The following is a 12465-nucleotide window of genomic DNA, read 5'->3' on the forward strand; positions in this document are numbered from 1 at the left end:
ACTGCAGGCCGATGCACAGACTGACTGAAAAATGCCCTTAGAGTATATAGAGGCCAGAATTATATTAAATATTCATATATGCATTCTGTCTGTATCAGAATTTTGCATAAAGATGGTTTCTACACAACCTTTTCCAAGGAACTTTCATGAAGCTGAATTTTTTTTACAACACATACCGTAATTCTCAAGCTTTAATTGTTAATATAAGCTGTTGTATGCAGAAAGGTGGAAGGAAAACTCAATCGAAAGTGGAATACAGGCAGTCCCCTACAAACAGGTTCTGTTCCAAGAGGTTATTTGTAAGTTGAATTTGTAAGTTGAGCCCTGTGTTAACGGGAATGTGAAGTGAAAATATACGTATGATATAATGATTTGTATGTGTTTGTAAGAAATAAAACATAATTAGCACAGATATGAGTCTCATATGGTTTCCAGTACAGGAAGAGGTAAGAAGCTTCAGCTGTTATCTATGCAAAAGAGCTTCTTTGAACTCTGGACAGCACTTTTTCTTGAAGCACTTATCTCAACTGTCTCTCATTCTTTCTTCTTTGTTTATGGTTTTTCTGAAGAGAAATTCAAAGGATCACTAACCTGCTCTGTGACATCATTTAAAATGCTGAGTGTATTGGGGAAACTGTTATTATTAGAGAATGATGAAGTGTTATAAAAAAGTGATATACCTGAAAATAAAAATATGACACTATTTTCTTTGTTACTAATGTTCTATTAATAATCTATATTACACAACCAATTCATTATATCATGAGGTGGTTTTTTTAGCTTTAGTGTCACTTAAACATGGTGAATTGCGAATAAATGATTTAGTTTTTAACAACTCTGGATTTAGACATATAGCATAAACTATATTTATTAGTTGTTTTAACTGTTTTACATTTCTTAGAACAGTTTATACTATGGTGTAACATTTCACAACAAAAATATGTAATAAAAACAGTACTGTTTATTTTATACATGGAGACAACTTTGTTTGCATCTCTGGGAACATTGTACCTTGAGTTGTTTGTATGTAGGGGAATGTCTGTAGTTGCTCAGAGCAAAGTGCTATGTTCATTTAGCATGTACAACTCTGGGCAACTGCTCCAGTATTGCTAGACTTTTCTTTATTGTTACCTGGGTGCCTCCATACCACGCCGTTCCCTTCTAGAGTATCTTGTAATATGAACCCAGTCATCTAGGTCCATTCACGAGCTCCTGCCAATGAGCAGACTCATGAGCAGCGCATACCCAGTGCACTGGAACAAGTGTTCTGAACTTGGCACGTGCAGACTGCCAACCACGTTTTGGTATTTTTGTCATGTCCAATTTCTGTTGAAAGCACCAGGAAGAACGAATGTAGTCCATTTCTATAGGCTTAAATTGTATCTGCTGACATACATAACGTTTGCGGTGTCTGGAAGGGTGGAGCAAGATGGGGTTTGTGTTCTGCTACTGCAATGGAGATAATGGATATGTTGAAAACAGACATGGCTGACTGAATTATATAGAATCCGACAACATGTTTGTTTGTTTTTCCATCCTTTTGTCTCTGTTTTTAGAAAAAGGGCTGTTTTCTAGTGTAGTGTGAACCTTTATAAATTTAAATGGGCCATTGGTATGTAATTATCTTATATTCCCTTAAACCTGAGATAAAGAAATGGTGTAGATTTTTACTTACCAGTACCTGAGGCTTCCTTCAGCCCACTGTAGTCCGTAAGATTGAAGGCCATACTCCTAGGCCGCTCCGTTCTCCTGCGGTGTGGCCCAGTAAATTCCCCTCTTTCTCCACTGTGCATGTGCATCCCCTGATCATGCTCCGGCCAGGAATGTTCTGCATAATTGCAGTTACAGTCTTAGTGAACTGCGCATGCGAGAATGCTCCCGACCATGGGAGTGCAATTGGGGGGTGCCCATGGCCAGGGCAGCGCATGCACAGTGGAATGAGACTTGGCACTTTACCGGGGCCACATTGGGGGAGAATAGAGGATGGCAATAAAGCAGACGGTCTACAGTGGGCTGGAGAAAGCCCCAGGTAAGTATAAATCTATACTATTTGATTATCTCACGTATACTTTAAGGCAAATCTGTTGTTATGGTGCATACAAAACATTTTTGGAATGACACTAACTTATCTAGTTTAAAGCAAACCTGTTGATTTAAAAAAATAAAAAGATATATACTTACCTAGGGAGCCTCTGAATCCTCCTGGGGCTTTCACCGTCTCCCTTCACTTCGCTGTTCCAGCACTGAGACCTTTGAAGCTGTGGCTGGATAGTGTACTGGTTAAGGGCACTGCCTTTGACATGGGAGACCAGGCTTGGAATCCTGGCGAGGGTCAGTACTGATTCAGTAAGGAGTCCAAGGCAAGACTCCCGAACACTGCAGGGTGGTTTCTTGAGTGAGTACCAGTGGCTGCAGCTCTTGAGCGCTTTGAGTCCGACAGGAGAAAAGCGCTATGCAAATGTTCAGATTTTTATTATTATTGAAGCTCGGCCACACTGGGCCTGCGCAGCAGCACGCATTTACTCAGGCATTGGGGGAAAAAGCAGAGCCCGATCAGGTCAGTGGTACTGCACAGACTCATATGGCTTGTGCACGCTCTGGTTTGGCAGAAAAAAAACAGCCCGATTGGGTCTCTGCTACTGTGCATGCACAAGCCACTTTTGCGGAGGGCTCCGTGCTGGAATGGGCCAGTGGAGTACGGAGCTTCCCTCTATTGAGGTGAGTACCCATGTGGGGCATTTTTTCCCCTACAGGTACTCTTTAATGTTTCATGCTACCAGCCTGCTGCATCTTTCCTGAGTGCAATTAACAGCAGTCAATTCGCTTATGGGTATGAGGGACTCCAGCAGTGACATCATCTCATATTTTCTTGAAGTCTTTGCATTGTTTTGTTTGTTGGTGTGTGTTTAATGAAGTTAACTTTTTATATATATATTTTATATATACTGTATATATCTCAGTATTAAAATCTAATAGTTACAATTACAAGTACTTGTGAATCAGCCTCAAAGTGAGTCAGGTCAAACCACATGTGGGAAGTACAAATGACCCCAGGCTGTTCGCACACTGACAAGCTTGTGGTGTATGGTTGTCTGAGGTCATCATGAGGGAAGATAGAGGCATGCCTATCCATTCATCATCCTAAAAGAGTGAGGACATGAAACCACATAGCTATAGTAGCTTTCAATGAATTGCAGACGCCTATCACTACCAATGTAGTTGAAATAATATTAACTAGCTTTTAAAATAAATCTGTCAAAATAATGATTATCAAGGAGATGACAATTCCTCATACATGTGTTTTCAGCAGAAAGCATAAAGAATATTGAGATGTGGAGTACATTGGTAATGGATGGAGATCTAAATAGAGATCAAGAAACAGTACTGTTGACAATGCAACATAGAAGCTATGGGAGCTCAATGTAGACCCAGTTAGGTTTCTCTTTTGATCTCCCTTTGCGCTATGTTAGCACCTTCATTCTCCAGAGGCTTCCTACGAAACTACTGATCTAGCCCTGGGACCATTTGAAAGTTTGCAGCCGCGGTCCTCGACAACACTCATTCACGGATTGTAGTGACGCTGTGTGCACCACTCGATACGTCCTTGAGTGCTTTTTGAAGGGGTTCAGGGAGGGTCTCAGCACTAGATCGGTGGAGGCGAGGGTGATGGGGATTCCTTCTGCTAAGGTAAGTATCTAAATTGGGTACTTATTCCCCTTACAGGTACACTTTAACCACTTCACCACTGAGGGGTTTTACCCCTTGAACACCAGAGCAATTTTCACCTTTCAGCGCTCCTTCCATTCATTCGTCTATAACTTTATTATTAATTACCGCAATGAAATGAACTATATCTTGTTTTTTCGCTACCAATTAGGCTTTCTTTAGGAGGGACATTATGCCAAGAATTATTTTATTCTAAATGTGTTTTAATGGGAAAATAGGAAAAATGTGGGAAATAAATTATTATTTTTCAGTTTTCGGCCATTATCGTTTTTAAATAATGCATGCTACTGTAACTAAAACCCATGAAATGTATTTGCCCATTTGTCCCGGTTATAAAACCGTTTAAATTTTGTCCCTATCACAATGTTTGGCGCCAATATTTTATTTGGAAATAAAGGTGCATTTTTTTCCAGTTTTGCATCCATCCCTAATTACAAGCCCATAGTTTATAAAGTAACAGTGTTATACCCTCTTGACATAAAGATTTAAAAAGTTCAGTCCCTTAGGTAACTATTTATGTTTTTTTTTTTTTATTGTATTTTTTTTTTTATTACAAAAAAATAAATAAATTGGGGAGTGTGGGAGGTAATGAGTTAATTTATTGTGTAAAACTAATGTGTTTGTATATGTAAAATGCTTTAGGGTGTAGTTTTACTATTTGGCCACAAGATGGCCGCAGTGTGTTAGTTTACATGCGACCTGTACAAACAAACAAACAAACAAACACAGAACATTTATATCGCGCTTTTCTCCTGGAGGACTCAAAGCGTCAGAGCTGCAGCCACTAGGACACGCTCTATAGCAGTGTTAGGGAGACTTGCCCAAGATCTCCTACTGAATAGGTGCAGGCTTACTGAACAGGCAGAGCTGAGATTCAAACCCAGTGTGTCAGAGGCAGAGCCCTTAACCATTACACTATCCAGCCACTGTCCGGAAGGACGCTTACAGGAAGCAGTACCAGGCTGGATAAATCACAATGATAGCGCTGTTTTTAATAGAAGCAGCGGATCATTGCGGGGGCTTAGATCAACGAACGGGAATGGATTTTCCTGTTCATTGATCTCCGGGCGAGCGGGCGGAGGCATGCACGAGCGTCGGGAGCGCACGCACGAGCGGCGGTAGTGCGGAAGGTACGGATTTCTCCGTCCCTGGTTTTTTACGGGGGAAAAAAGGGATGGAGAAATTCGCACCGCGGGGGGTAAAGTGGTTAAGTGAAACAACAACAACAACAAATAACATTTGTAAAGCGCTTTTCTCCCGTAGGACTCAAAGCGCATAAGCATGGCTTAGCCTTAGGCCATTGTAGTACAGAGGAAGAATTTTATAAGTCCGGAAATGCCAGGCTAAACAGGTGGCTTTTCAGTCTGGATTTGAATAGCTCCACGTATGGTGCTGTTTTTACTGGGTGTGACAGTTCAATAGGACAGTTGGTTTCCAACCTGACCTGGCATTCAGCTCTCAATTACTCAGCAAAGTGCCTGAGATTACAGGGCAGACAAAGTGATTTGGGAGCGAGATGGGGGAGTGCACCTGGCCGGACTATGCCTGTCCCGACTGGAAGATTTTTTGGGGCGGTTGCGGGCGCACGGAGGGAGAGAAGCGGACGCCACGGGAGCAATCAGGCCAGAGGGGGCTGGAGGTATGTACATTTTATGTAGAATCCCCCATCTCAGGTACGCTTTAAGCCTCCTTGAGGCCCTTCCTGTCTCCCTGGGTGGCTCCTGTCCCCTGCAGTATGGCCAGTACGCAGTGTGTTTCTAGAACCCATGCAGAAACATGCACATACCAGACATAACCAGGGTAAGCAATAACGCACATGCTAAACTGCATGCATTATGCATAATGATTTGCCTGCATTTTAAGGAATTCGCATCTCAATAAGCAGAGCATGAAAGAGGCCTAATTGAATAAACATGCCTATTAGTGTATGGCTAGGTTAAAGAGAACCTGAAGTGGGTTTGAAGAATGTTATCTGCATACAGAGGCTGGATCTGCCTATACAGCCCAGCCTCTGTTGCTATCCCAAACCCCCCTAAGGCCCCCCTGCGCTCTGCAATCACTCATAAATCACAGCCATTCTGCTGACACACAGCTTGTCAGAGCTGGCTGTGTTTATCTCTATAGTGTCAGTCTGCTGCTCTCCCCGCCTCCTGCAGAACTCCAGTCCCCGCCTGCATCCCTTCCCTCCCTGCTGATTGGAGGGAAGGGACGGGGGCAGGAACCGGAGATATGCAGGAGGCGGGGGAGCAGCTGAGACTGACACTACAGATGTAAACACAGCCTCACAGCGTGGCTGTGATTTATGAGGGATTGCAGAGTGCAGGGAGACCTTAGTGGGGTTTGGGATAGCAACAGAGGCTGGGCTGGATAGGCATATCCAGCCTCTGTATGCAGATAACATTCTTTAAACACACCTCGGGTTCTCTTTAAGAATGCGTAGTGACACAAGTGTTAAGTAAACTGGGTGACTGGCACAAAGGCTGTTTCTGGCACATGAAAAGGACAGGGTGTTCAAATTAACAAGCTCAGATTTATTATGCTAGTACTTCGAGACTAGACTGCAGGGACTGCCTTCTCAAGTCACAGAAAAGGCCAGGCTCGTGAGCCTTTTTAATGAATGTTTAAAACAGGAACATGTGTACATATGGACTCAGAGATCATAATTTACAGTTTCCTGTCTCACACACTCAGCTCCATGCTGGGAGCGCTGCTTAGTTAATGAAACTAAATCCTGCTCAGAATTTTTGGGTTATTAGCACAATTCTACCTCAAAGCAACAATCCTGGATGAAGATTGTTGGCGTTTTCAATTACAGCAGTGTGTGTGTGTGGAGCTTGCTGAAGTAATTTGGCTTGGCCTTTGTCCAGAGCTGATAAATTGGTATATGCTTCTGGCTTCACGCTGTTTAATTCTCCGTGCCATTCACTCCTGGAACTTTCTGGAATGCCCAAATCATTTTACATTATCAAGGGGGCAGGCCCAGGATAATTTTCATAGGGGTCAGGCAGGGTTGACAACATGACACCTTTCAGCAAAAATGCCTGTTTCAGTATTCACAATGACTTTTTGTTTTGGCTCATGAGGGATTTACCATGGTATTTTGTCAATCTTATTTTATTTACTTGTTTTAAAGAGGCACTTTAATGAAAAGGAAAAAAAAAACAATACATTGCAAGTGAGAAGTTAAAAAATAGAAGAGTGATCAATAAGTGATTGATACTTGCCACGTAATTTGTTCATGTTGTTTGATCCACGATCCGCCTGCATGACATCATCTTTACTACTGGCAGACAAGGAAAAAAAATAGACCGCACCAACTGCCATTATTTATAACCACACCAATTAACATTGCAATAGGCTAAAAAGTTGTTTTTTTATAGCTATACATATGCACATAGGGAGGTACTGATTGCTTGGCAGTTGGAAAGGAACTGTTATTTCCCACAGTGCAACAAGGTTCACAGGCAGGAAACTGTCAGAACTTAGGTACTGACATCACACTGTAGGAGGGGTTTCACCACTACATCACATACAGACCCCCTTCCTCCCCGATGATTTGAGAAAATGTAAAGATTTCGTATGGGAAAGGGGGTATCAGCTGCTGATTGGAATGAAGTTCAAGCCATGATTACAGTTCCTCTTTACGTTTGCTTGTTTAATGACCATTTTATATATTTTGGTAACCATTTATTTGAGATGTTATTTAACAAATAAACGATTAGCAAGGATACTTGATTTGCAAAGAATGTTGGCTGCTATCATGTGTTTATCTAGTGTTTTACACAGTACATGGAATAACTCATGTACATATCTGTTCCTCAGGGGAATGTCCACAATCTAATGTACCTAACAATATTTTCAGAAAATAATTAATCTAACAGTATGTTTTGGTATGTCAGAGGAAGGGGGGTTGATTAAAACCACAGAAAATATGGGGAATGCTAATGAACCCACCAGTATAGGATGTAGGAGAAAAAGGCAGCACCCAGAGAAAACAACTTAATGACAAGGGGAAAATACAAACTCCAAGCAGTCCATTTACAGAATGGCTTGAATGTGTGTACAAGTCTTTTGAACAACTTTATTGTTTTTGAATGGGGACATGTCATGAAGTTTGTCATTTAACTTGCATGCATAATATTTAAAGAGGAACTCCAGTGAAAATAATGTAATAAAAAAGTGCTTCATTTTTACAATAATTATGTATAAATGATTTAGTCAGTGTTTTCCCATTGTAAAATATTTTAAATCCCTGATTTATATTCTGATATTTATCACATGGTGACATTTTTAGTGCTGGCAAGTGATGTAGCTGCTGCTTGCTGTTTTGGCAGTTAGAAACCGCTGTAAACAGCTATTTCCTACAATGCAACAGGGTTCACAGACAGGAAACCGCCACGGGTACATACTCAGAGCTTCTTTGTGGGAGGGGTTTCACCACAATATCGGCCATACAGCGCCCCCCTGATGGTCTGTTTGTGAAAAAGAATAGATAGATTCAATTCTTGGTCGGAGTTTCTCTTTAAGTGAGTTGTTGTTGTTTAGTTGGCTGGTGTTTGTGTCAGGTCACTTGTCAGGTAAACAACTTGTGTGGTTGGTCATGTTGTGCGGTTGGTTGTGCATTAACTTGGACATGTGTATGAGCCTCAAAGAAATCAGAGGCATCTAGTTTGCTATAAGAGAATAATAATAATACTGCTCCCTAGGGTGTGGTCTGTTAGCAGTGTGCAAAAGAGGACCTGACCTCAAAACAACAACTGCATTGTATAAGCCTGCCAGGACAATATCAGCCCCAGTTAACCGTAACTCATCTAACCAGCAGTTTCAACCAACCAGCACAAATCACTGGCAGATCCTAAGAGATCAGGCCGCACTTTTGGGCACTCCAGCTTAAAAATGGGTGAGGCCATGCACTGAAATGTGGGTGTGGTCATAGGTGGAGTCAAATTTACATGAGGCCTGCCCAGCAAAATGTTTGATGAATCTCCCCTCTCTATTAATACAAAGAACCAACAATGCAGCATATCACATAAATAACCAATGTCACTTAAACATAAATAGGCAGAGTTGCAGGGCTTCTGTGCTGGCTGGTCTGGCTTTATGCTGGGCAACCTGGCCTACTTCCATGTTGTCTAGCAGTGCCCCATACCATTCCCCGACCTATGAGTGAACCCCCTCCCATGCTCCCATGGGCCTACCATTGAGGCACCACAACTCCTAGCATGCCCGGATAGAAGAAACACAGCTCCCTGCATGCCCCCATAAAGGCATCATAGCACCTAGCATGGCATCACAGCACCCAATATGCCCACATAAAGGCACCATAGCACCCAGCATACCCCCCATTGCTGTGTTCTGTGGTGCCATGCTGGGTGCTATGGTGTCATGCTGGGTGCTATTGTGCCTCTATGGGGCACACTAGGTGCTGTGGTAATATACTAGGTGCTGTGTAGTGTCATGCTGGGTGCTGTGGTGCTTCTGTGGGGCATGCTAGTTGCCGTGTGGTGCCACGCTGGGTGTTGTGGTGCCTCTACTCTGCCTGGAGGACATCTAGCAATGCAAATCGGGAATGTAGACAGTTCCCTGTTGGTGCGATCTGGCAATCCTCCTTAGGCAGCTCTCAGTATCCACTAGAGAAAGTAAAAACATGCAAAAGAGAGAGCGGTCTGTGTGACAAATAAATAAGAGCATCCACCCTGCCAAGGACAGGTCTCACCTGTTCAGAAATGGCTGCTCGTAGGACACAGCCTCTGATAGCGTTTGTCCCTTTAGGGTCCAGGGACCAGGCTCACAATCCAGCTCCAGGCGGGGAATCCGGAGGGCCACCAGGGAGTCACGGTCTCAGTTTGGACACTTCCAGGGAGGCTGTAGGCAGGCCAAACGTTAGATCCTGGCGCACGCTCACCTTGCGAGACCAAACGGGAGTGAGCGGCGTCTATGCGGTGTCCGTAGCGTACTGAGTAGTATTGTGCGGCTAGCAGATATAACCGCTGACTTGCCGCAAATAAAATAGAGAGTGGTGAGGTAGTAAGGTATAAAAGGGGGGCTTATTTATTAGTAAAAACAATGCCTGATGAAACAGAGAACGCTAAAGGGACAAACGCTATCAGAGGCTGTGTCCTACGAGCAGCCATTTCTGGAGGACATCTAGGGCACCCAAGAATAGATCCAGGGCATGTGCCACTGATCTTTGGGGCTAGCAACACCCCTGGTACTCACAGTGGTAAAGGACAACTTATTAGGCAATTTGTGGGCTCTGCTGTGCTTAAATACTGGGTTACATGGCTCCACCAAGGTTATTATACTTTCAGCTACTATATTTTAACATTTAATACAGAGTTAATGGTATGTATATAGTGTGGGGCATATTACTATATTAACTAGGCCTATTTTTAACATTGCATCTCAAGTAAACAGAAAGCACACTTATCCGATATTAACCAATCTCCGTTGCTGCCAGATAACCGAGACTCTAGTGTGTGTATGTGTAATATACAAATATACTGCATAGAGAGTGAGAGAGAGAGATATCTAGATAAATAGAATGGCATTATGCTTTCCAAGTAACGAAGGCTGATCTGTAGAAATTGTTTCTGTAATTGAAGTTGTCAGGTAGCATCAACAAGTTTTCACTTATTTCGTAATTGTGACAGATGTTAGTATGAAAATTAACCGATTTTCTAAACAATATCCCCACAGTGATTTTTAGACATCCATTTCAGCTCTGTAGTGCCCAGCATTTGGAATATAAGAATATCTAAGGCTAAGTACACAGCTTGAGCTCATGTTGGATATGCGAGACACGATCTTAACACCATCGCTTAAGAATAGTATATGAACATTCAGCTTGGCCGAGCAGCAAATTCATCGCTATAGAAATGGAACGGGTAGCGGAACAGGAGACCTCTTGTTGAGGGTGAAAAACAGCAGTAATCCAAAACACAATCCAATGCGGCAGATTGCATTTCTCCTGAGCAGAGGTTGAAGGTCACTTGTACAGACGTACAATCATTGTCCAACCTGACTGCTAACAAATGGATTAGACAGCATTTCTTTGTCAGTACATAGCTTAATGGCATGATAGCCCCTCGTGGCTCGCTACATGGTGCTATTAGTAAGGTGCTCCGAAAGATACTGAAGCTGTATAAACAAGGGTAATGATGACGATAATAGTGTATGGTATTGCAAGTCTGAGCTCAGTGATAATGTGGCACTCAGTTCTTGTACAGTCACAGAAGCTGCAGAGTCACAGGTTACCTGTGTGTTTACTTTATGGCAGAGTTTCCCAGCTCCAGTCTTTGGGGAGTGCTGACTCCGTGAGGAAGATTTATCAAGGCTGTTGCGGGGCAAATCCTTGCATTTTCCATGTCAGAAGACTTGATTTGTATCTAGAATGGCTAAAGTGGCCTTTGCTCCTGATTTGTTTTGCTTGCAAAGTCTGGGTTCCTCTTTCTCTGTGTGTGTGTGTGAGTGCTAAAATAGCAGTTGATACACATGATTTATGATGCTGGTCCAGTGTTTTTTTCTGATGTATTTCTAGGGAATAGCTGGGAGCTGTCTGATGCTGATATGGAATTGATACATTACAAGCAGATTTTGCTGTAGCCAAACCATGTTTATACAATGTGAATATGAAGTTTTCCGGTTCACAGAATCCTAAGTGGAATAAGTCACAAGAATAGGTAACCGCCTCTTGCCAATCATAAGAATGGGTAACCCCCAGTACACACAGGAGGACTGGTGTTGAAAACATGGATTGTGCCAAGAACAAAGCTTTAAAGGTGGCTGCTAATAATGCAATCTGGATTGTACAATATTACCAAAACTATGAAGTAAACTGAATATACTTTTAACAAATACTTTACAGTGTTCTCCCCAGAATTTTTCCCAGCCGGGTGGCATGAAAAAGTAGTTGGGTGGGGCGTGATGGGGGGAATGCAGGGTCAGCACAACTCTGTTTACAGCATAGGAGGCAAATGAGGCGGCAGACAGATGACAGCCGGGTGCTCAACAAAATTATCTGGGGTGGAGCACCCGCCTAAAAGAGCCTGGGGAGAACACTGCTTTATGTAGTCACACATACAGTATTACATAGATGCGGTAATATTATACTGCTAATGTTGTATGTTTAGTGGGTACCTATAAAGTAAACCTGAGATTAATGAGACAATAGGATTTTTACTAACCCGGGCCTCCTCCTGTCCCTCTAGTTCGTCAGCGCCCTCAATGTCCTAAGAGTCCGATCTGCTGTGATGTCCGTGATCGAGCTGAGTTGTCAGCTACTGCAGATGTGCTGCTCCCCCCCTCCCCCCATTACGCTCCCTTTGCTAACACCATAGATTTATTTTGGGCTTCATCCCATATTGGGCCTTATTCAATTCATTTTTTCTCCTAAGATTTTTCCTGGGAGATAATTTTTCATCTTCTTTTTAAAATAACATTTGCACTCTGCAATTGAAAAAGTACCAAAAACTAGATGGAAAAGTATTGCCAAAATTATTGAGTACTGTATTTTTTTGCTTGCTGGTGGCTTAAAGGGCATTTTATTTTTAATTTCAAAATAAAACCTAGGAGTGAACTTAGGGAAAAAGGTGAGTTGGATCAGGCCCATTAAGTGGGTTGAAGATGTGATAATTGCATGGCATCACCTCTGGGCTTTAAGGGGGATGTGAAAGAAATGAAAAACAATGCAGTTGCATTATCTCCACTATTGCAGTTGCTGCATGAAGACATGCATTG

General features: G+C 42.6%; 1 protein-coding gene across 3 annotated transcripts in view; it reads left to right on the forward strand.

Annotated features, from left to right (window-relative positions):
• The window catches only part of SCARF2 (scavenger receptor class F member 2), a 307002-nt gene that overhangs the window by 62968 nt on the left and 231569 nt on the right, over positions 1 to 12465 (forward strand). The window contains exon 1 of one of the 3 annotated variants that reach the window (XM_068238728.1): positions 5263 to 5365. The exons of the other annotated variants lie outside the window; for them this stretch is intronic. Within the exon in view, the coding sequence (XP_068094829.1) occupies positions 5268 to 5365 (98 nt within the window). The 5' untranslated portion in view covers positions 5263 to 5267. Of the gene's footprint in view, positions 1 to 5262; positions 5366 to 12465 lie in introns of those variants that run through there. 3 annotated transcript variants of the gene reach the window in all.

The sequence above is a fragment of the Hyperolius riggenbachi genome, chromosome 1 (assembly GCF_040937935.1).
Source record: "Hyperolius riggenbachi isolate aHypRig1 chromosome 1, aHypRig1.pri, whole genome shotgun sequence".
Classification (NCBI taxonomy): Eukaryota; Metazoa; Chordata; class Amphibia; order Anura; family Hyperoliidae; genus Hyperolius; species Hyperolius riggenbachi.